At 40.5% G+C, this 25,540-nt stretch overlaps 2 protein-coding genes across 9 annotated transcripts; one reads left to right on the plus strand and one right to left on the minus strand.

The window, feature by feature from the left end:
• Positions 1-115: 115 nt before the first annotated feature.
• sf3b1 (splicing factor 3b, subunit 1) lies at positions 116-15,715 on the minus strand. Of its 8 annotated transcripts, XM_044364944.1 has the most exons (24): positions 15,617-15,714; positions 13,357-13,529; positions 12,998-13,099; positions 12,691-12,805; positions 10,084-10,163; positions 9,760-9,945; positions 9,111-9,573; positions 8,787-8,908; positions 8,480-8,677; positions 8,253-8,354; positions 6,661-6,840; positions 6,494-6,580; positions 5,557-5,827; positions 5,077-5,222; positions 4,637-4,783; positions 4,165-4,290; positions 3,465-3,686; positions 3,192-3,374; positions 2,991-3,102; positions 2,736-2,856; positions 2,493-2,624; positions 2,035-2,307; positions 1,691-1,907; positions 116-773 (listed from the first exon to the last, which is right to left on the minus strand). In XM_044364944.1, exons 1-24 carry the CDS (start codon positions 15,642-15,644, stop codon positions 615-617), a joined length of 3,945 nt encoding a protein of 1,314 aa, XP_044220879.1. In that variant the 5' UTR covers positions 15,645-15,714; the 3' UTR covers positions 116-614. The 8 variants fall into 8 exon arrangements, 7 of the variants coding, with proteins under 7 accessions (XP_044220879.1, XP_044220881.1, XP_044220886.1 ...); XM_044364946.1 differs by lacking the exons at positions 12,691-12,805; positions 12,998-13,099; positions 13,357-13,529; positions 15,617-15,714 and adding an exon at positions 10,509-12,684; XR_006405895.1 differs by lacking the exons at positions 116-773; positions 1,691-1,907; positions 2,035-2,307; ... (14 more) ...; positions 9,111-9,573; positions 9,760-9,945 and adding exons at positions 10,509-10,563; positions 11,246-11,304 and having other exon boundaries at positions 10,127-10,163; positions 15,617-15,715.
• A 3,455-nt stretch (positions 15,716-19,170) lies between these two features.
• coq10b (coenzyme Q10B) lies at positions 19,171-25,206 on the plus strand. The gene is made up of 5 exons (XM_044365895.1): positions 19,171-19,309; positions 22,670-22,825; positions 23,744-23,936; positions 24,596-24,697; positions 25,034-25,206. The coding sequence occupies exons 1-5, from the start codon at positions 19,212-19,214 to the stop codon at positions 25,199-25,201; spliced, it is 717 nt and encodes a 238-aa protein (XP_044221830.1). The 5' UTR covers positions 19,171-19,211; the 3' UTR covers positions 25,202-25,206.
• The last annotated feature ends 334 nt before the right edge of the window (positions 25,207-25,540 follow it).

Below are 25,540 nucleotides of genomic sequence, written 5' to 3' on the forward strand. Positions count from 1 at the left end.
TGGTTGATGCCTTTTTTCTTTTTTGCATCCTACATTTCCATTCTTTTTGTATGAAAACTCACCACTAGTACATCCATCTTTATAAGTGTAAAAAAGAAAAAACAAAACACACAAATTTGAATTTTATACACAAACATTTTATTGGTTAAATAAAACAACAATCTAATAAGAACAGAGGAAGTGTGAAATGAGGAGAGGGTGTGTAAATGGAGCAGCCAGTGCAGAGGCCTATCAATACACACACAAAAATATCCAAATATTTAAAACATTTTGACAACTGCCCTGCATTCCTCAATCAAGGTTTGACTGATGTCAACCATTCTTTATAGAAAACATTCCAAAAAAATAAGAGGAAAAAAAAAAATTACATACAGACTCAACAGTGTCCCTTGTTTTATTTCACCTACTTTCACGCTCATTTTTAATTGAGGGTCAATAAGTGGCATCCAGCAGAAGCTGAATGTGTGTCTCTATTGGATTGTTCTGTCTGGTCTGGGGAAAGACCAACATACAGTTGCTAAATAAAGACCGACTCAGTCCTAGACCAAGATAGATAAGACAGTAGAGAGTGATGATTGAGGGAGGAGAAAAACTGAGAGCACATAAATTTGTATTTACAAGACATACTCCAGCTCATAGCGGACGTAAATGTTTTTCTCGTCGTTGTAGACCTGTGGGTAGTGGGCGATGAGGGCATCTTGTGAGCCGATGTAGATGGAGTTATAAATCTTCCAGTAGACGTCTCTCACCTTCCTGGCTGGATGGAACAGACCCTGGAGATGAAGGCAACACAATAAAGCTTAGAACAGTCACTCACAGATCAACATCTAATTATCTTTCAACTAAAAAAAAGGTTTCACTTTTGAAATATATTTCCTTATTCAGATCAGTATTTCCCTGAATCAGTCTTATATAAAATAATAAAAGAAATAATGCGTCCTTTAACAGAGGTGTGCTACCAGTTGATAACATCTGTATTTATGTCAGCCGGTTTTAGGGCTGCATCTAAAATAGTCTCATTACCATTCACCTTGATTATTTTTAATTAATCTATTAATTATTTAGTCAATTAAATGCCTAAAACAATGAAAAATGTCCTCCTCAAGTAACCTGTGTCTTCAAATGTAATATTTTGTCCAACCAATAAGAACAAAATCTTAATTTTGATATGAAACGGAGAAAAGCAAGAGAGTTCTGATATTTCTGAAGCTGTAACTAGAAAGTGTAATATTCTTAAAGCACTACCTGATACAAGACCAATAAATGGTCCCGGCCAACATATCAGCCATTATCAGCTTGTTGTAGATATATCAGTATCAATAAATTTGCCAGCTGATAAGATATTGCAGTACAGAAATACCAAACTGGGTTGAAGTTTTTAGAAACAGTGTCTATGTTACAGTTTCTTGGTGACACTTTAAAAACAAATCTAAGGGATCCGTATCAAGATTATTTGTCCATGTCCAAACATATACCGTCTGGTATATCATTATGAGAATTTTTAGTATCAGTCTCAAAAATTCAGCATTGATCTCACAATCTGATTTTTTTTTTTAACTTTGCTTTGTTGCTACTTAAAGTGTAGATTATTAGCAGCCTTAGTACACAATTAAAAAATGTAAAACTGTTCATCTCTAAATGGGTTATTTAGCAGTTTTGAAGTCATGAGGTATGTCCTGGTTGGCCTTACCTGTAAGCAGTACTGAAGCATGCGGCAGGGCCCGATGGCGACCCTTAGTCCCTCCAGGGCGCCCATGACGGCCTGGATTACATGAGGCGACGTCTCAAATACGTTGGGCCAGACGTAATTGAGCAAGTGGTTGAGGGAGTCTTCACAGCCAAAACCGTAGACACCCAGAGACATGTGCTGGACCACCGCACTAGCTGTCTGTCTGTGGACCAGGTCTCTGCAGGACAACAGAAGTACAGGGGTCACATGGATAAACAGATACTGATGTGATTATACTGAAACTATAAAGCAAACCAAACTTGCTCAGGGAATGTGATTACAAAGGTTGGGGTGGATGAACTCACCTGTCCATGAGCGCGTCCTCTAGCAGAGGTGTGACAGCGTAGATGTAGTCTTTGCCCATCTCTCCGATGTACTCAAACAGGAAGGACAAGGACTTGAGCACACCGTTCTGCACATTGAGCTCAGGCACACGGTATTCATTCATGAGCGCAGGCAGGACTGTGAACGGTGAACAGGTCTCAGCGACGATGGCGATGGCCACAGTTGTGCAGACACGGTTCTGACGCTCCTGGACCTTTAGGTTATTGAGCAGAGTGGCCAAGACATCATGGGGACTGCGAGGAGAGAGGAGGGCGATGTATAAGTTTAGATCACATTTATAGTGAAACAAGGAATGTCTGAATGCATTCAGTGTGATTAAACATTTCAAATCATATTAAAAAGGAGAAATACACAGAAATACAAAATGATGTAGTCGGGGACTGAAGATCTCTACAATGATTTGATACTAGGAACTCACCCAATGGCCTTGGCGATGTAACCAAACGTGTTGACAGTGGCTCTGCGGATGGCCTTCTTGTGAGCCTTGAGCAACTCCAGCAGCTCAAAACAAATCCTCATCCACTCCCTGGCTGACACATACTCAGCACCCCTAAAATATACACAAGAAGTTAGAATACGGCGCTCTGGTGCTCACTGTGCAAACCAAAAAGACACAGCTAGAAGATTCATATCACTTCAGTCTGAGGTTTATTCTACTGACCTGTCAGCGATCCTGCCCACCAGGTCGATACAGTTCTCCTGCACCTTCTCATGTCTGTTCTTCAGGATGGGAGTCAAACGAGGAAGCAGGTCTTTGATTGGTGGAGTCATTTTGTGCATACCTGCAGAAAGAAAGGAAATGAATTACATCTTGAAACCTAAATAGGCTGCTAGGAAAAAAAGACTCAATGCCAGGCTCACAAAAGGAAAAGTATGGAATGACTGTTGATTACGGTGATGTAGTGAGGTGACATACCAATAACATTAACAATGGCCTTCAGTGCTCCCAGGATGCTACCCAGCACCTCAGGGTACTCTTCTCCCAGGTACTCATACAGCACCACACCCAAATGACCCATCAGCTTCTCCTGCAGTGACGGATAACGAGAACATGTCATTAGCTTCCTTACAGCACTACATATTTAAATCTGTGCGAGTGTGTGTCTTTATAGCGTACCTCCTGGCAGGTCTTCATGACGACGGCAGTACGAGAGATCAGATCTGCAGCCTGCTGACGGACTTTGGCTGACTTGTTATTCAGACGCCACAGCACAGTACCACAGATCTGAGGCAGGTAGGGTTTCACACGCTTCCCGAGAGCATTTACCACTGTGCCGAAACCATTGAGCATCACAGAGTCCTGCAGAAGGAATGAAATTAATTAAAAACGCTGCTCAGGTTATATCTGTCAATAGTTCTTGTTAAGATTTGTTGGTGTCGTTCCTCTCACCTCTGTCGTCTGTTCCTGGAAGGCATACAAGATACCGTCGATCAACTGCTCCTCCAGCTTGTGGTCGATGTCAGCTGCTCCCAGGTTGCCCATAATTTTTTCAATGGTCTCCATCACCATCTTTCTGTACTGCTCGGCCTCGTCTTTCAGGTCATCCACGATGCGAGAAATGATCTCTGCAGCTCCCACCTTGTTGGCTAACTCCACTGTGGTGTCCACCAACTGTATGAGGAGAAAGATGGTTCAAAAACTCAGGGGATGTGTGTTTAAGCTTCAGCAGCCTTGACATGTTATTTGCTTATTTTGCTGAGGTTGTGTATTGTAATAGGTCACATTTTGCAGCTGAAATGTTTAACACAGAGTTTAAGTTTTATTGAGGTGGTGTGAGACATATTGTCTTTGACAACAGTGAATGTGTAACACAGGAGTTAAATGTCTTATTTGATTTGTGCAGTTTTCTGTTGTTTTGTATTAATGGTGATTCATATTCAGATGAGACCAAAACAAAGGATGATAATGTTTACTGTGCAGTACGTTGGACAGTCTGTCTCCTACTGCACAAATCAGAGACCACAATCATTCAATTGATCACATAATTACACTAATCCAATTTCAGTGACATGAATGTGTGTTGATATTTTGGAGCATTTTTGATTCATTAGATGGAAAAAATGAGTCCCAAGTCTGTGTGTATGCTAACCTGTCTGTAGTTGCGTCTGTCCAGAGCCATTCTGTGCTGCCAGAAGTGCTTGAAGAAGGGGGGCAGGATCTCAGTCTTAATATAGTTGGCTTCCACACCATCAGTGCCACAACACTGCTTCACCACCTATGAGACAATACAAGACAGAGATAAAAACTCATGACAAATGACCAACAGCAACAACTAGGTTCCAGGATCCAAGTTAAGTCTGTGGGCCTCTTGCATCCAAGTTCAGAGACAGAGCAGAGTCCAGAGTTTGTAAATGTATCCAACGGGTGCAGGATGAGAGGAGAGAGGACACAAATGTCAGCTCTGCTAAATCTCATGTTGGAGTTCATCTAGCGAACTACTAGCCCTGATTCAACCATGTAGTGGTTGACCAGGCGAGAATTATTCGCACTAAGTTATGTAAGGTTTATAATAGCATGACTTCACTTCCTTCACATTTACCATCATTTTCCACCCCTCTTACCTTTAGGACGATCTTTTTCATCTCCTCATCAGGGGACTGGAACTCTCTGATGAGGATCAGCATCACCTCTCTGGTGTAGTAGTTAGCATACTCAGCGTCCATCAGAGGGATCAGGTAGCCAATAGCTTTGAGGAAGGCAGCCAGACCCTGGTGACAAGGGGTAGAGATAAACAACAAAATTAAAACTTGGCTCATCTTTTTTTGTGTGTTCACCTTAGTCAGGTGTGTCTTGTCTGATGCTCCCAGTAGAGTTTTAGTGGTCTTCCATCAGACCTCTACTGACAGCAGCAGCCCCTCAAAGGAGACATTGTAGCAAGCAAAAATTCACACTGTAGCCACATGCAGGCTTAGTGCTGGGTGTTGATCTTGCACTGGTTTGTTCTTTACATTAAAAATCTGACAAAGCAACCTTCTACCTTTGATCAAAAGGGTCTTCTTACCTTTCCTCTGTGCTGTCTGATACCCTTCCACAGGGGCTTGAGGACTGAGTCAAAGGATTCGATACCATAGGGTGTAGCAGCTTCAGCGAGAGCAGCTATGGCCAGAGCACTGATGGTTCTCACCTTCTGCTGCTCATCCACCAGACCTGTGGCAGCACAGTCAGAACAAATAGTTTGAGCTTACATATGTTTTCAGTGTGGATGGTTATGAACTGTAGCTGCTGGTTCCAGTGTAATGGATTTAAAGTGGCAGAAGAAATATATACAATATAAACATATGTAAAAATGTAGCTGGCAATAAGGACAGTACCCAAACTCAAATAGGGACTGAAAAAATAAACATGTTTCCATATGTGTAAATATAAGCTAAAAGGCTGTGCATCTCTACCTTTGTTAAATTAAAATGTGGTGGTTTGATAATGACAAACATTTTAAGTCTACAAGGACCTGCAGACAGATTTACATGTGACCATAACTGACCATGTTCGATAATCTCCACCAAGCTGCGGAGGTGGGGCAGAATGGCACAGCCCATAAGGATGGCAATTTGCTGGACGATCTTGATGCCTGTGTGTCGGGCCTGCCAAGACTTCTTGCTTTTACACACGGCTTTGAGGAAGGGCAACAGAGAGGGAATACCAAGGGCAGAGGCCACTACAGCAAAGGCTCTGGCTGTGGTGTTTCTGACGTACTCATCCATGTTGTCGATATCAGGTCGCATTGTGGAGATCATTGTAGCCAAACCAGCAGCCTGTAACGGAGAGGAGGAAGACGGAAATGTCAAATATGTGATGCAGTAGCAGTTTATTTGCTCATTTTTACTTTTGAGGACATGATGGTACTGCAATACGTTTAATTCCAATTTATTTATTTCGCTCTGGTAAAATAGCAATTCAAATTTTATGTTTATGTTAAAATTAATGTCTCATCATTGAACTTAAATGTCAAAGTGCAGCCATTACAAAACCAGACATCAACCTCTGATAACAACTAAAGCAGCATGTTTCTTTTAGCAGTTAGGACTTGTTTTTTATTTTGAGCATACTCAGTCTGCTAAGCCTGATTGGACTGGTACACTGGTATATGAGTGGTATGGATCAACAGGTTAGTTTTGTCCACATATCTACGTAAATCAATATAAAAATTTTGATCTGTCAAAATTTTTTTTTAAAAAATTAAAATTATAAACATCTATGAAAGCCTGAACATTCATTACATGGAAAAATGTAGGTAATGGAACATCTTCTTGTAACCAACGGGTGCAGGGTGAGAACAGACCAGACATGAACGTCCAGTCTGCTAGCTCTCATGTTGGTGTCAATCTAGCGAACGACTAGCCCTGATCTGACCATGGACTGGTTGAACAGGCGAGAATAGTTCGCAGGAACCCTTAATGTAAAAAATTGCTCCACATTACCTTTGCCAAGTTGGAAATAATTTCTCTGCCTTCTACTCTGGCATAGTAGTCCTCATCAATCAGCAGGGGCTCAATCACCACCAGGATCTGCACACAAAAAAGACAGTCAGTCAGTTTCTCAGGCACAATCCACTAAAATAAGCACACATCTTCCACACTGAGCTTACCTTGTGTACGTATGGTCGAACCAGGTCATCCAGTTTGTAGAGAATGCGGTCAATGACTTTAACCAACAGGTGGCGCTCTTGGTCCTCCAGGGTGGGCGACATAAGCAGTGGCAGGATCTGGTTGAACAAGGGGCCTGCTCCAAACTCACGAGCTTTATCTGTGATCTGACGCAGAGCCGCCTAGGACAAGAGGAAGAGAGGATCAGAGAGTGGTTGCGCTCTTATGAATGAGCACCATCAGGCAGAGCTGATGATTTCTGTCTGCTGTTTCCAGCAGAGTATGATGGTCAACACTCTGACCTCTACTGAAAGCAGCAGTTCCTCACAGAGGAGATTCTTTAGCAAGCAAATATTCACACTGTAGCCACGCACAGGCTTAGTGCTGGGTGTTGATCTTGCATTGAGTATTGTTTATGCGCTTTATGCTATTATAAGCCTTCTTGGCAGAAATATGATCAAGGGGAAATAGGAGGACACAAAAGCAAGGAGAGCAAAGGACATTTGGGGACTCTTATTAGGAGGGGATGTTTTAAAAAGATAATGGAAATCATACTGTATTGGCCCGAATATGAGAAACCATTTTATTTAGAAAATTACATTTGAGGACTAGACAATTACATGTTCACAAGATCAAATTCTTTTTTAATGGAGTGTGCCAGTCTAACACTGCGTCCTACAGAGTGTTGCATTATGGGTTGTTCGTAGCCTTAATTCTGCTGGGCTAGAGAGTGTCTCCAAGCCATTTAGAGTCAGTCAGCCCTGAAAGTGTTTCAACAGCTCAGTTTAACCTGCAGGAGTTTCTGAAGGCTTGTGTAATGTGTTTTTCTGCTGTGGAGGAAAATAAATTATTGAGAGGTGAAAACAAATTGGAAAGAGTCTTCCAACATCTTTACTGCAGAAATGGATCAAGAACTGAATAATCTGTCAAGCAGCGTAAAATTACTGCTATATTTTGCTGGAGCTCAAAAAGACAGTCTGAGAAAGGAAAAAAAAAGCCTGCTGCCAGACGAAAATAAAATTTACTGCTTCCAAAAGTCTGACACGACAAAGTGAGAGTGTGTGACTGAAAGTTAAAGAAATGTGGGATTTACAAACTATTTCACTTTTATGAGAGAAAAGGCTTCAAGGATGAGGACTCTCTTCTCCTTGGATTAATAAGATGGTCAGGTAAACTTTCCCAACAGGACAAGTGTCAAAGTCGGTTGTATCTTGTATGCTGTAAAAGGGGGAGAGAGTCTTAAATTTGGGCCCATATGGTATTATGGTTCACTGACCACTGAGTCTAAACTTCATCTATAGTTTTCTCATTAGCGCAGGTAGTCTTGCTTTTACTTTAACGAGTTTACATTATTAATTTCTAATTGACATTGTGGGCGTATGTGATGTGCTGTTGTGTGTAACTTTGTATTTTGTATAATGTGTTCTGTGTGTTTTTTGCTCTGTGCTGTTGTATGTTTTGATTGTGGGGGACTGCGGATGTAAATTAGTTTTGATATAACTCCGGTCCAGTGCATCTTTGATGTTAAAAACTGTACACTGTCCCAATCAATAAATACAAACATGAAATTAAAGAAGCAACACCAGCAACCAACCTTCCTCATGGGCGGTGTTCCGTTTTTAATCTTCAGCAGCAGCTTCATGATCTTCCTTTCCTTCTGTTCTTCAGGGCTCAGCGTGGACTCATCAACTTCAACCTAACACAAACACACAGAGTCAGTCAGACATATTTTACTTCAGACAGGAGAAACATGCAGCTGTTGATTTTACAATGTTTTACACGTGTTTTGCACACACACTGTTCTGGAAGTTTGACACTCACCAGGAGTTTGTCAAAATACTGGATGTCGTCGGGTTTGAGGAAGGGAAGGTTTCCTGAGGGCTGGTCGTTCATCTGTTTTGTGGTGCGGTCCTCTGCCTGCATGTGGAAGCCCGTCATGCCTCCAATTGGGGTGGGTGTGGCTGACAGCTTACGGGCTGGAGTACGGATTGGTACGTAGCCTGCTGGTGGAGGCAAGACCTACAGGGAGGAAAAATAAACTGTTAGTATTGTGACTAATTTTAAGTTGTATTTACTCTTTGCTTTTTTCCAACATAGACTTCAATGCAGGGGTGGGGTGGGCACGGACCTTGTAGCCCTCTGGGAACATGGCATCAAGCTCGTCGTCTGTGAGAGGTCTGTTCCTCTCATCAATTTCTCTCTCCCACCTCCACGCCTGCAGCTGCTCTGGAGTCATGCTCATCAGATGACCTGGAGAGAACAGAGGAAACCGATCTGAAACACTCTAAAATCATCACGGGGCTTGAGGAGTCATGTGGCTGGTATATGAAAGTTTGGATTATCATTAGCTTCTGCAAAATTGGTTTCTTCTTTCCCCAAGTCCCTGAATGGACACAAAGAATAGAGAACAAAAAGGAAGATGGACATCAACAAAAATGTGATGTCTGTTTACCTGGTGTCGGGGTAGCCATGTGCATGGCGGGGGTTCCTATGGGAGTCTTCCCTGGGGTAAGTAATGGTGTTGAGGATCCCATCTGACTGGCAGGGGTTTCATCCCAACGAGACTTCCTCTTACTGGCCCCTGGGGTTGGAGTCTCACCCACTGACTCATCTCCTCTGTCTGTGCGTGGCGTTTCAGCCCAGCCACTCCCGTGTCCAGGGGTCTCTCTTTCTGTCTTTGGGGTTTCGTCCCAACGGTTCTTGCGAACACTTCCTGTCGCTCCACCATGGCCAGGTGTGGCGTGTCCAGGTGTGTCCCTGCCAGGGGTGGCAGCACCAGCAGGTGTGTGGCTGGGAGTAGGGTCCCACATACGGGTACTGGGAGTGGCCCCTGGGGTCTCACTGCCTTTAGGGCGGCCAGGGGTTTCATCCCATCGGCTGTTTGAGGGTGTGTGTGCAGGAGTGTGTCCTGGAGTCTACAAAAGAAGAAAATATTATAATAAAAACATGAGTGAAACAATCCACAACTGCAAAACTGATGTCACATATTACTGCATTCCCTCAAGTTACAAAGTCAGATTATAAGAATTTACAAGGAATTTATTTATTCAAGTTTTTCTTTTTACTTGAAACTGTATGAGGCCGAAACTTAGATGACTCACCTCAGCGTTGGCATCAGCCTGGTCCCAGCTGGACATCTTTTTGGGCGTAGCATTGGAGGGGGTTTGGTCAGCTGTTTGGTCCCATCGACGCTTACGTTTTGTGGCAGCTTGAGCGGCAGCAGACCCGTTGACAGCTTTCAGGTCCCCCGATTTGGCCTTCTCTGCCAGTTGCTGACGAATCTCCCTCTACATGCAGACAGATATGAATGTCAGGAAAAACAATACTACTGCACTACAACAAAGCACAGGACTCTGAAACATCTGAAACTTCTATCTGTAACTAGCTCGCAGTCTACTGTCAAAGATACAGTGGGTACACCTTACCTCCTCTTTGGACAGATTCTGCTCCAACATGACGTCCACATACGATCTGACCTGCAGCTTGGGGTCCGGCGTTTTGCCCCCTGCGCGAAAGAGCACGAACAAGAACATAGGACACTCATCAGTATACACTCTAGTGACCCATGTAAGCACAGCAAGCACAAACACAGCCAGCTAACCCTGACTCTCTATACCAACAGATTAACTTATGTTCCTGTTTTTATACAGCTTAATCACAAAACAAAGTCCTACTGAATTACATAGAAATATACAGTTTTCTTTCTTACATACAGACATAGCATCATAAGGAAAAACAAGCAGATACATAAAGAGAAGAGCTGAGGTTGTGGTGTTTTCTTTAAGTGGATAAAGAAGTTATAGCCATCACTGATGCAGGGGTCCTGGGCTGTGCTCTTCAGAATACGTACACTTTCAGTGCCAAGGGTCCCTCTGCAGTCAGACTTCAACCGGCAGAAAAGAAGCCTAGAAAATTTCTCTTTACCATTAGTAACACTTTGGAAAAGGGTTTGAAGTCACACACAACAGTATACCACCTGTGTTGCATTGATATACGGCACTCAAAAAACAAAGTATCTTCTTGGGGAATAACCACAAAACTAGAAAAAAAATGTATAAGGGACCCTGTGGTCCAGATTCCTAATAATTTATAATGAAGTCAAGATTTTGATTTTCATCTAGGAATGACATTACCACAGCACAATCAAAAATATAAAAATTATCTACCTTTGCATTCAAATATAAAATAAGGTTAAAAAATTTTTTAGCCCAACCATCATTACACAACTTTTGTTCAGAAATATGATAATATGACATGCTAGAGCCACACTCTAAATTCTGACTCATAATAGCACTGATTATTATTTAATTGTTATAAATTTGACTTGACTTCGTTTTCAGGACAAAGGTGTCTGATAAAAGATGGCAAAGATATTCAATCAAATATTTGGGAAATAATTCTCCATCATGAATGTAAGGAAAATTTTATCCAACTTTGTTGGGAATTGATAGGCCAAATTAAAAAAAAAAAACTTTGTTGTGGCTGGGCTGCATCTGATTCCCCTCACAGGCCCCAGGTCAAATTAGCAGCAAGTGGGCCCTGACCAAACTGACAAGTGCACAGTTCTCTGTGTTCCCCATAACCTACACAGGATGAGTTGCTGCACCCTTAACAGAGTGCAGTACAGGACTGGCAAAGCAGTACTGCTGTAGGAGAGAAATTAAGGACAGTTAGTATGGGCCTGTGGTATTGTGGTACACAATTTTCTTGATAACATATTTCTATTTTACAGAGAGAGTTGTAAAATAAAAATATATTTACAAAACAACGTTGTACAAAGAGCTCTCTCTACATGCAGGCTTTAGATAGGCCCTAACTAAACCAAACCTGAAACATTCAGGTCATTCTTAGCTCATATTGTCAGGGGAAGTGAAGATGGAAAGAAAGTTAAACTAGCTGGCTCAAATATCATTTGTGCTTTTACCCAAATACTCAATACTTGTTGCTACTTATTATGCTATTTCTACACAGTTTTAAGGTCTTAAAAAAACTAAAATGTTTATTTGTGATAAGCTACACTAACTCAACAAGCCTATAAATTACAATCATCAAATCATTAGGAAAAGTTGGCCACACTAAGTTTTAAATATCTTGTCATGCAGTGTCATATGATGAGGCCCAAGGACCTCGCAGATCTATCAAGTCTGACAAGCGAACAGAGGTGGCAAGTTACCACAAGAAGCTTAAACTACAGCCCAGATTAAGACATTGGGGAGACAAATGAGACCTGATTGACTCATTGAGTTCAATCTTTATTTTGTTATATAACCCCAATGACTCTGGGTTGACTAAGCTGAAGCGAGCCAACATGTTTCTTTCCTCTGCCAGCCTAAGGATCTAAAGCTGTGTCTATTTGCGATCAGGTCACTATTTGGTATCAGCTACTGTGCTAAGCATGGCATGGCACAGTGCACTGGCAGGTGAATTACACTATAGCTAAGCCTCAAACTTTCACTTCTCATCCTCATATGCTAAGAGTATACTGCACTTTCCCATCATAATTAAGGCTGACGGTCACATGGGATTGTTAACCCTTCGACTCACATACAACCCATCTGCGACCCAAGTTTGTTAGGTGAATTACCCCCTTTGAGCATTGAACACCTAACCACCTCTCCCACTAAAAAGCATGGCAACCCTACAATGGATTTCATTTTATTGCACACACCAGGACACAAATTCCCATTTCACATTCAGCTCATGACAATAACATTTTCCCAAACCAAAATACTGAAGATAAACTATGTGTCCACACGGACATTTGTAGCAAAGTTGATTCATTAAAAATATATCAGGAAGAAAACGTACAGTGACACAAAATGTTCTTGGACCACAGAGGATTGACCACAGGGAAGGCATCAAGTCTGGGAAGCAAGCTATTGCATTGTGATCGAAGGGTTGAACAGCAAAACTATGGATGTGAAACCATTGGTAGTTTGGGGGGGGGGGGGGGGTCACAAAAAAAAGTGAACCATGAAAAGGGGGAGATAATGGGGAGGATGTAATAAAGGCAAAAAAATAGCAAAATTTACCATCTGCAAAAGGGTCGAGACGCTCAGGTGAGATGATCATCTGCATGCGCCGGGCTTTGTATTCATCTTCCCGCTCTGCGATCTTCTGTGGACGATGCTCTGCAAATGGATCGTACTGCAAGAGGCAGATGGGGAAGATCATGTAAGTTTATTTCAATAGATTTTAAATAAAAAGCAAAAAAGTATTCTCAAATTGGTTGTTTTTGATGGCAACAATACACTGGGGGCAAATTCCCTCACTGTATTGTTGCCATCAAAAACAACAGCATACATAATCATGAACATTACACAATAAAGTAGCACGTACTTGCTCGTCTGACTGAGGAATGGCATTAAGTATTGCCACTGGTGCATGGTACCCTGGCTTCTTCTGTCCCAACAAACTTGTTGCTGAATCTTCTTCATCATCCTGAGAAAAGAACGAGAAACAAGAGTCTAGTCAAATCTCGCCAAAATGGCAAGACTCTCCTAGCTCATATGCAACAAGCAAAGGGGAGCAGTCAAGCTCCAAAAAAATGTCTAATTATGATAGAACAAAAGTTGACATTGACAGTATCATGATGCTTGTTAAGGAGGATCAGTCGCTTGCAAACCAGCACTCTGCATCCACCTGGGAGAGAAGAATAAACATGAAAAATGAACATGAAAAACGTATTGATGTACTACCTCCTCCTGTTCATTGGCAGCGATGGAAGTAACGTATCCAGCAAAGCGACTGTCGCTGCCTCCATAGATTTCCTGGTCATAAAAACCAGTTGAGTCGAGGCCCACTCCCTGATCTCCCTCCTCCAGCAGGGTAGCCTTCATCCCCTGGATCTCCAGGATCTGGGCCTCGATATCTACAGGGAAATTAAAACAAGAGAGGGTGATAAATTACACAATAACAAACACTACACAAACTCTATTATTCCAAGGAAAAGTTACAAAGTTTTCCCCCTGATGTTTCACCCCTTTGTTATCGATGTAAGCAACAAGCTCCATATCTTTGGCCAATAAGTATGAACAAATTGATGTTTTGTTTGAAATGGTAATTGCAAAAAAGTTAATCTAGTGGTGTGGAAAATGGACTCACATGTTATTTGTGGTTGAACAAAATGGCAAACACATAGAGAAACTGAGATTTTATAATGAAAATAGAAGTGTGTTCAATTAAGATTTGGGACCCTGTACTGACATTTTTTCAGGGTAAGGACTAATGTGTTGTGTCCAAAGTAAAGCACCTTGCTGTGTATATTGACACCTGAATACACACACATATACATAGTAAAAAAGATACTGGTTTCATATGAAACTAAATGAACTAAGGCATCCACTGGTACCAACCATGTCACGCTAGCTTGTCGGGATAGGGACTAAATGACGCTCCAAAGTTCAAAGGGGTCTCTTGACCTCTCACCTCATATCTGAATGAAAAAAATGCTGTTTTGGGCAAAAACCATGCAGTTGTTTGCATGCAGTACAAATGTGTTTTTCCCCCATTCTAAAAATGGTCTATTTGAATATTTCTGCATGCTGGTGTTAGTCCCCATAGTAGCAATTTCATTGTAATGAGACTCTTTTTTGAAACTTGATCTCACTGTACAAAATGACCTATTGTGACCTCTAGGATAATCACAGTTTCATGAAACCAAATCTAGAGACCAGGCCACTCAGAGGATGTATAGCTTTCTTAGGTATATTGTCAATAAGGGCTTTCTGAGCAATTTCAAGAACAGAGGTGCTCGCCATCCAAATGCCAAAAAATGCAGTTCTTACAGAAAATTCCAAATGTCAAAAGTTTTTGATACCAAATCACAGCATGAATTTTTCGATGTAGTTCCTCGATGTCTTGGTGCCCTAATGTGGAATTTTGGAGGGATTTTGGACCATTTTTTTATCAATACTTGAGTGGTCCTTCATGAGGGACCACCACTTCCATCCACTACAGGACTGCTTCCACCCTAAGGGTCTAAACCCTTACACACTCTGAGCTTTCAAAATTTGAATAGGTGCCTAACCAAAACACAATGTTTATTACAAATTTACGACTGGAAAAAACTAGACAAAATGCTGAGCTGCATATCAAATTACTCAGGTTCCTCGCTTTCAGATGTTGTATACTTCCATGTGGCATACACTGTTGACCTACCCCCCCCCCCCCCCCCCATGGTTGGGATTGGGGAGTTGAAGAGATTAAAGAAAAACTGATTTGTATTTAATTTATAACTGTGGTTATTGTTATTTTCAGAGATGTACTGTGCTCGTTTGTTGTTGTTGGCTCTTTTTTGCATTCCCTCTATGCTGCAAAAAAATAAACTACACAATAACTGAAACACCCAACTTCGTGGCGCAAAAATAACTAATTATCTGTGCTTCGAATCTTACTACCTACAACATACATATGCCATGACGCTTCACAGGGTGCATGGTGGGTTTAATCAGCTATAATTAATAATGTAAAACATTATTTTTAGCACATTAAACCCACCATGCCATGGGAGTGGTGTTAAATGAAATATTAATTAACGTTAATGCTACTGGGTTAGCCATATCAGATTCACGTTAGCATGTAACGTAAATAACAATGAAAAGCGTTTAACTGGAGATAGTTAAACGACACAGCATTTGCTTAAAGCTTGATTAATTTAACCATATCAATGAGTATCGGGGCGAAGTTGCATATATTAACCACAAAACGCTTTAAAAGCAAGCGTACTGCACGCTGACGGTAGCTAACTATGCTAAGGAGGTAGCAACCAGCGCCATTATCTAATCGTCCGCGTTGCGTCGTATCCTGGCCTGCCGGTTATCACATTTTAAAAGCCAATTCATACGTCCTTATGTGTTACAAACAATGCATTATTATGGCTACAATTTGTGACACATGGTTATGCTAAAAAATAATCTAAAACGGAGGCTAATTACATGTTTATATCAAATATTTTACCTTCGTGCGTTTTGGCGATCTTCGCCATTTTGGTGGTGGTTGTTCGTGTCTGAAACCGGAACTTCCGGTTCTTTCTAGCTGTTCTGGGAGCCGTCTTTTCCCACCCGCATTTTGCGAAGACCCGCCCTATTCTGCCTCTGATTGGGCAGTACTCGTTGTCTTCGAGGGTTAGATTGGTTAGATGGTTAGGGTTAGGTAAAGATATCAGGATCAGAGCCAATCAGAGGCAGAGTAGGGGCGGGTCTTCGCTGAATGCGGGGGTGGGGGGAAAAATAACGCGCTCTCAGATCAGTTTTGCAGCTTTGTCAAAATGCGAAAGTAAAAAGTATCCAAATGAAGTGGCGGAAGAGTGTAAAAAACAACAACAGCAAAAAAAAAAAAAAAAAAAAAATACATATAATTTCCTCTTCCACAAAATGATCATACACAGAATATTAAAATATTCATCTTACGGTTTATAGAAGATAAGTTAAAAAAAAAAGAAAAACAATAAACACTCTGAGCAAGGGGGAGTTACAGTTCACATGAAAATTTTAAACAAAAAACAGGCATTCATAGTTTTTACAGTCTTTGGATTTGAGGAAAATCAACTTGAATCAATGTACTGTTTGACCTCCTCTGTAAAAACCAAGAGGTTCGGCATTTTACCTATAAATTTACTTTTATGAAATGAAATCTAGCCAATAAAACAAAGGATTTGTAATATATAGCTGGTTATTCAATTTTGGAGTTATTTTCTAGTATTTCAAACAGTACATGTTTCCAAAATAATATAACATTTTCATCTATATGGCTGTTGATAAAGATACATGTTAAAAAAGTCACACAAAAGGGCAGTACCAAAATAAGTTAACAGCAGTCCTGCACTCAAGCAGTATAATCAGCTAGAGTAAGTACTTATTGTGCATTATGCCTCTTCACAGTATATAATTATGTATTTATATGATTGGATTATCATAATTCATGAATTAACATGTAAGCAGCATTTTCACTTAATGTTGTTGCTGGTCAAGCTGGAGCAAATTTAACTATACCATTGTGTAGTTTATTCTATAACCATGCATCATATTTTATAAGAACATTATATGTTTTTCGTGTGAAATCTTCACAATCATTCACCAAGTAGCAATAACAAAGAAGTATGGTCCAGATGTCAACAGAAAAAGCAAGAAACATGATTATTAAACAGTGTAAGAAAGAGAGAGACAGTAATTTACAGAGATTCTGTGTAGCGGGGTGGACTGTGCACATGCATATTGACATGATAAAAACTATGTGTGTGCAAAAAAGCAGAATATCAACAGAAGCATGAATACCAATGCAGATATAAATAAACTATGTGTGTGTACTAACAGGATATGTATGTACAATCAACAATTGAAAAATCAAATCTTATACACATCTACACAGTGCAGAAAAATCTTAAATGTCAATCTTAATCTGAAAAGCAACTCATTAACATAACTTTCAGATGTAGTGGAGTAAAAAAATAAAACATTTCCCTCTGAAATGTAGAAGAGAAAGTTGCATTAAATGGAAACATTCAAGTAAAGTACAAGTACCTCAAAATTATATTTATCAGAAACTCATGTACTGTGCTTATAATAGACCCTTTTCATAGCAGACATTTTGACTTGTCAAAGCAAAAGCACAGCTGTAAATAACATTAACAATGGCTCCAGTGAGTGAGCACGCACAATACCAATCCCTGGAACTGGTTCACCTAATTGGAGTACAGCCATCATTAATGTTATTTATTCCACCTGTGCTTTTCCTCCTTTGACAAATCAAAATGTCTGCTGTGACAAGGGTCTATTAAAGCACTTCATTAATGTGCTAGTTTGAACTTAAAAACTTAACTTAAATTTGTTTGTAAGTTTTGATGTGGCAAACATGATGCAAACGAATAAAATGAGAGGCTATACCTGAATTCTCTGACTGTCATGCATATATACACTGAATAATACAGTAATAACCAGTACTACTACTACAAGTACTACTAACATTATAATCATCATTATCATTATTATGATTAAAGAGCTACAGTTGCTAAGTGCTACAGAAAGAGAGACTTGATGATGAGTAGATTTTTGAGGGTCATTGTAATCCAACCAAAGGGATGCTTAAATTTCAAATTTAGGAAACAAAAATTACATTTAGAACAATATTGTGTTTCAGAACACTCCAGTTTAATCATTTTTAAATAATTTATTTTTATACAAGAAATATGACTCCACATTTTTGTAGCCCTCAATATACTTACAGTGCAGATATCAATACAGACGTACAGGTTAACATAGATAGCAATCTAAACAAATACAAAGCAATGTTAAACATATATCTCTTATCTACACAACAACAGATTATCTATATGCAGATCACTTTGTTGCTGTACATGCGGGCTTGTGTTACAGCAGGTAGCACAAGATCTCATGGCAGTGCAAAAATGCTGGAATAAATATTGTATGAATAATAGGTTTCTTAATATGCAGAAGTGGCTTATATTGAGTGTGTACAGCGCCATCTGTGCAATCTAATGCAATCCAATACAACAGCTCTGCCATAAATTCTACTTTCATGAAGCTTACACATTTTCAGTTTTTGTTGACATTGTCGGAGAGGTGATAATTTTCTATTTTATGTTTATTATTGAGGTGGTAGTGGGTGGTGGTAGTGTACTTGAGTGCATTATATTGAGAAGTGTTCCTAATATTTTTTTTCCACCCCATTAACATACATGAAGGGGGCAAAATATAAGGAACACTTTTTAACGTCATGTTCTGAGCTGTTATACTGGATTGCACAGGTGTTCATAATAAAGTGCTTGGTGTGTGTATACACTCTGCTTAGACTTACATATGACAGTGGAAAAATATTATGAACATGTGCATAATGTGTGTAAGATGATCTAGTATGAAAACACATCATTCAAATTAATTTAGCACGACGTGGCACACCCCTGACACCACAATCCTGCTATAATTTAATGACAAAAATAAACAAAAATTGAAAAAAACAAAGTCAAAAAAGCAGTAGAAAATCACAAAAAAGAAGAAATAAATCACAAAATAAACCAATAGCAATAAAAAATATTTCTGAATTCAGCTATAGCCTCATATAGGCCGACCTAAATGGATCAGAATAGTCAAAGTCATAGAAAACAGTCACTGTCTTGAAGACATTCACTCCAAAACACAAAACACACAATCAAAATAAATGCAACTGGAGGTTTTAGTAGTAGTGTGATCACTTCAGCCAAACCATGGGCTGGAGAGATGGTGGGCCGTGTTTGCAGGACAGTGTGTGTATTTAACCTTAAAGAACCGTGAACTTATGCTGCTCAGGGCGATTAAGCGAATCTGAGCCAACATCTCGTGACATTCCTGCGTGAGTGAGGTGCGATTCAGGAGACGTCAGTAATTTCAGTTGACGAGCAACAGCACTGGCCAATGAAAACTGTCGATGTGCAGGGCTCATCCAATATTAGACCGGTATTCAGTGGCTGCGTCATTTTGGGGGGCGGGACAAACCTCTGGGCATTTGTTGCCTGTCAGCCTCGCACTTAGTGAAGCAGTCTGTCAAAGAAGAAGGGAAGATGGCGAGAGGTTGTCGGAGTCTGCGGAAAGTTGCTGAGTGCATGAAACAGTTACCTTCCACAGCCAAACGGGAAATACAGACGAGGAACAACGTAAGGTAAAGTATTTGATCTTGGAATCTCGATTTAACCTGAAAAGTGTCGGTGAAGACATACGCACGGTAATAACAAACAGCTACCAAAGTACCAAGGATGTTCAGTTAGACATTGTTTTGCTGAGTGGTAAACATATGTTAAGCAAGTAACATTTACGAACTTAACGAAAACTATTCATTTGTTTGTTATGTCTTTAAGACATACCATAATAAGCTAAATGCTAACTAGCCAGTTAACCTGCGTATTTGGAGCTGGTAACACTTTGAAAGTGAAAACAACGCAGTGATATTTCCACACTATGAATATACTCCAATACAAGCAAAAAGTCCTGCATTAAAAATGTACATAAGCAAAAGTATAGAAGTATCATCAGCAGCAAAATGTACTTAACCTTCACATTTTACTGTTGTGTAGTAGCCGTAGGTGAGTAAAATTGAGCCAAACTTAACCACTTTTATATATGGTTGGGTAGTTTATCTACAAAACATGCATCATATTTTAAATTGATCAACTGGTAAGTAAATAAAATCATAATCTACAAAGTAAGTACTAACTATAACATTAGCTGTCTGATAAAAGTAGTGAAGTGTACAGCAGTTGTTAAGTAGAAGTAAGTTATAAACTAGCAGAAACGGAAATACTCATGTAACGTTAAACTGTCTCAGAAATGTACACAAGTAATGTACTTGTGTAAATACAGCTGCAATTCACTTCTGCAGCCTAATCCTCTTAATTCTTCCAGGAGTGAGAAGGTATGAATTTAGCTATATGTCAGGAGTTTTTTCAATATATTATCACCTGCTGCAACTTCATGGTGTTTTGCAATATCTCTGTACATCCACTTTTATCTGAAGTTTAAAATCCTTTAGTGCAGCCTTGTTGTATGTTAGCTGACAGGTGTTAGGTAAGATAAGACTAATGCCATTATTCTCTCAACGGGGGTCACAACTGAAGTCCAAGTTAACCTCTGACACATTGTTTTGGAAGGTGGCAAATAGTTTTGGATGTGTTTCTCAGGAAAAAGAGAGGTAGTCCTCACACTAGATCTTGAAAGCTCCCAAGACTTTAATTCAGCAGTGTTTTCACCTACAATTTCTTCACCTTGATGGTTGAAATGTTGCCTCATTAAACTTGAGAACTTGCAATATTCAGTGTGCACCTTTACCCATCTGGGGTTGGATGTGCACAGCCCACCGCCCTCTTTCTTTGCTCTTAGGTCGTATTTCTCAACCATTGCTCTCTATATCTGCACCCATACATTTACATTGACTTGGCAGTTTGAGGTCAGTGCCATGTGTCAACTGTATCACGTTTCTTGCAGTAGTGAATTGGCTCCCTGTGAAGTGACCGGTATGCTAGTAATGGAACAGGAATTCGAAGCAGCACATCATGAGCAGCACAGAAAAGGTTTTCTGGTTTTGAGCTGTTGATGACATTGATATTGTCACATCACATTAAGTGGTGTCATAATGGCTATTTAAATCTAAACATATCCCTCGAGAGCCGTGTTGTTCTTCCAAACCACCCAGTGCCAGGGACATTGTGCAGCAGGCTGCCACAGGTTACATCCAGGCACAGTGGACAAATCAAACTGTCTGACAGATCTCGGAACAGTGGTTTGTCAAAGTGACCCTGCAGGCTTCCTCTGGCAACAGTAGCACGACCTGAGTTGTGATGTACGCTCATAGAATCTGTGAAGGTTACATGCAACTAGATGACTAGTCAGTCTTTACTCATCCAGGATAAACAGAGTTTCTCTCATTCATGGTGACGGAGAGGATCTCACTCAGCTGTAACTTTGCTGATTTTCATGATCTATCTATCCATAACTTTTGAAATTATTGTTTAGTTGATAAAAAGCTCACCACAAGCTCACCAGAGCCAAACATATTCAAATTCCTTGTTTAGTCAAATCAACAGTCTAAATGCACAATTATATAAACCAGAGTGACTTATCAAATCTTCACATTTTAGAAGCTGGATGTTTTCCTTTTTGCATGATAAATGATGGAGATTTATTTTCTGTCAATTGACCAAACGACTAATTGATCAAACATCAACACACTGTAGAGTATAACCCAGCTGATGAGGCTTTTGGTGAAGATTTGATCTTGTAAGCGAGACAATATGAAACTATTTTAACAGATAGTTGCTTGTGTGATGGCTTTAGTGCATTATTGTATCTTGCAGCATCGGGTAAAAGTTAAAAAATATGTCAAAATGAGACTCTGGACTTCAATTTTGAGTCAACTTCAGCTTGAGTCTGTACTAGAACAGTTGATCTCACTGCCATTGGTGTGAGACTGGGAGGCAAATTGTAAAGTGCTTTGGATAAAATAATTATGTAGCCTAAATGTAGTCCTTTTGCCATTCCAGTTATTTTTATGTAGTGCCAATAAATCCTTTCACTTGAACATGTATCGCATTGAATTCACAACACATCTCATCAGCCCAGCTTGCTACTAAATACAATGACTTGTAGCACAGAGAATCACACACTGTATTCTCTAAACTAAAAACAGTCCTTGAAATGACTCACATTGAAATTTCGGCCCAACAATTATTGTTGGCTCAGGCATTTTCTTGCCAGGACTTCAGTACTGACCTCATTATTTCAGTGATTTAGAAAAAGAGGTGATGTTTGCCGTGAGGCATCATGTAGAAAGAGTCTTTGAGAAAAGCTCTGTTGTTGGAACTTACTTTTCCAACTTACTCATGGAATTCATCCTGTATTTCCTGTTTGCGATACAGTCAAAAGGTAATCATTGACCTAATTCTGCAACGATCCCCCCCCCCGGGCCGAACAGACAATACCTGTACAGAAATGTCAGAAGTTAGACATACAGCAGGGTTGAGCAGGTAGTTAGGCTGTACAGCGTTTTAGGTCTTCAAAGCTCACAGTAAAGTTGGTGCCCTTGACCTTGTCTTATTCTGATTTACTGGCATCTGTACGTCTGTGACGTGTTTTATTTGAATGACAAATGTTTGGCAGGTGTTGCTGGAAGGCTTCCATGTAAAGCGTCCTGTTCCACAGGAATAAAGGCTTATGCTGCAGCTTGTTACAGGTATTACAGGCTGCTTACCACAAGGCTTTGTGTAGATGTAGATTGTGAGAAATCAAATCAGTGTTCCTATAGAGAGTTTATCCAAAACAAGACCAGTCACTACTATTAGAGATTCTAAAGAATATTGTCTCTCATTCCTGCCCTGCTTGGGCTTGTTATGAAAAAGGTTTAGGATTTCTGTAGAGCTGGAATTGAGCCAAATTGAAGAAAACATTATGAGAGCTTACTGTATTGATTCAAATCCTCACCTTGGTTTTCTAACCATTTTGGTGTCATTGTGGTTTGTTTTGTGATCAGATATCTTTCATCATGTGGGATCCTGATGACACGCGTGCCTCCCCTGCTGAGTGCTGCCATGCCCGGGCGCGGCATCGTGTTGCCTGCCCGCAGCTTCTTCAACATCGCTGATTCCTTCTCCAGGAGGAAAGAATACTCGGAGAGACGCATCATCGGGTGGGTACCTCTAGTCTGGTTCCACTTACAGCACTTTATTTGTTAAATCAAATCTACCTTTTTTTCCTCCCATGGCATTTCGAGCTGAAAATGTTCTTTTTAAGCAACAGAAAGCAACATACACTGTGTCCAAATGTAATACCATAAAATATTTTTTTTAATTAGGAAATATTGTGTCCCCAGTCACAGCCTTTCCAAATTATAAATTCAATAATAAGTTCAGATCTTGGAGGCCTATCAGAGGCTCTACTCCTGCGTTCCTGTATGACGCACTAAATGTCCTCCTGTGTTCCATAGCGAAGTCATAATCACTAAATCTGGTTGTATAAATAGATCAAGTAGCAGCAGCTATTTTCCCTCAGCTGGAGTGATGCAGTTATATAACTAGTGTGGGAGACTCTCTCCATCTCACTCTCATTCATTGGCTTCTTTTTTAAGACGATTTTTTTCGGGCTTTTTGCCTTCATTAGACAGACAGAATAGATACAGGAAGCTGGGGAGAGAGAGAGAGAGAGAGAGAGAGAGAAAGAGGGCTATGACATGCAATACAGGTCCCCCGGCCGGGAGTCAAACCACGAACGTTACGGTTATGTGATATGTGCCTTAACCATCAGGTCACCAGGGTGCCCGTCATTCACTAGCTTTGAACTTTTTTATTTTGTTTGTTTTATTTTATTGCTCTCTCTCTCTTCTGTTGCATTGACCTCTTTCTGCCACTGCTTTCCTCTATCCCTCTCTCTCTCTTGACCTACTTTCAGACATTACTGGGTCATGTTTGATGTACTATGCCAGCCTTGTTTAGTGTTTAGTGTTATGTCATAATTGACGACCTTCATCTATTTCCTGACGTGCAGCTCTGCACAGACCTATTTGCACACAGGGAGCTCATGTCTCATTCCTCTCCATGCTTGACTTCAGGTTTTCCATGCAGGAGATCTATGAGGTGGTGGCCGGTGTGGAAAACTACCGCCACTTTGTCCCCTGGTGTAAGAAGTCTGATGTGGTGTTTAAACGATCCGGATTCTGCAAGGCCAAACTAACTGTGGGCTTTCCACCTGTGGTGGAGAACTACACCTCTCTTGTCACCACAGTGCGCCCCCACATGGTCAAGGTATGTTACTTCCCCCCCACCCACGTCGGAGGGTCATTGTTAATTGCACTACTTTCAAAGTACAGTTATCGTCACTTTTGTAAATATTATTAAGGAATTCACTACTGTATGTAGGATATTTTCAGCTCTGAATTGAAATAGAGCTCATGATGTAAGACTCAAGGGAGCACACATAATCTGAGCTGTAGTGAATTGTGGTCATTGTAGTTTAATAGAACTTAACAACATTTACACAGAGCACATTGCTAGAAATCAATGTTACTTTGACATGTTACTTTACCAGGACAAGCTTCCTAAAATATGCATTGTATGAAAAAAACTCCTCATCTGTCTATGACTAGTTTATATTTTAGGATACAGAAAGACAGAAAGAAGGAGCCTTTAGGTTTACATCTGTTATTTCCTGTCTGTCAATTCACAACACAATACAGACAAGAATCATGGTATTTGTTCAAGTATTATCAGTAGATTCACTATGTAATTGTGTGCAAGTGATTGCCATGACTTTAATACACTTAGCAATAAAGTCATGGCAATCACATAACAAGCAAAGCAACTATTAGATTAGAAATTTGTGAAGCTACTTAGTCTCACAAAGTCTCTTCTTTTTCTTTTAAGCAAACTAATTGCAATGAATGTGTGTGTGTGTTGCTTGTCAGGCATCCTGTTCAGATGGTAAACTGTTCAACCACTTGGAGACGGTTTGGCGTTTCAGCCCTGGCCTCCCAGGCTACCCTCGTACCTGCACCGTGGATTTTGCTGTAAGTAGTAGCAGTTTGCTAACTGAAGCAGTCAAACACGGGAAAAAGATGCACGTGAAAGAAAGAGAGGGAAAGCGTTCCCTGTGTTAACCTTTGCTTGGTGTGTGTCCCTCTGTGATCAAGTGTCTGGAGTTCGATATGTCTGCAGTTGCAAGTGTTGTATTTCTCATTGGATCAGTTTCAAACTCTAAAGACACACACACACACACACACACACACACACACACACACACACACACACACACACACACACATAGACCTGTGACGTATATGTACAGTATGAAATTCAGTCTCAAAATGTATCCCCTCTGCTTCCTCTCTCCCTCTCCTCCTCAGATCTCCTTTGAGTTCCGTTCTCTCCTCCACTCCCAGCTAGCTCACGTGTTCTTCGACGAGGTGGTGAAGCAGATGGTCTCGGCGTTTGAGCGCCGTGCCTCCAAGATACACGGTGCTGAGACGGCCATTCCTCGTGAGCTCATGTTCCATGAGGTGCACCACACGTAGCGTCACTCCTGCCGCAAAAAACACAGACACGCACGTACACAATACCAGAGAGAGAAATGAGGGAGTAGAGAGAACAAAGAGACTACCTGTGTTCTAACTGAAAACTGCAGTGCCTTTCTTACAGCAACGACCAAGTTTATTCCCAGCAACTTCCTATATCCTATATTTTTTTTTATCATTGATGATGGTCCACCAGCTAATTGTGACCTTGGTGTTAAACACAGACTGACTTGCAGGGTTGTGAAACCGAGTTCACAGGTAATGAACGCGTTTCCATGGAGGCGAAACTAAATGAACCTTCAGACAAACCCAGCAGTGATGTTGACCATGACTGGTCAA

Source organism: Thunnus albacares, chromosome 11, assembly GCF_914725855.1.
Source record: "Thunnus albacares chromosome 11, fThuAlb1.1, whole genome shotgun sequence".
NCBI classification, from domain to species: domain Eukaryota; kingdom Metazoa; phylum Chordata; class Actinopteri; order Scombriformes; family Scombridae; genus Thunnus; species Thunnus albacares.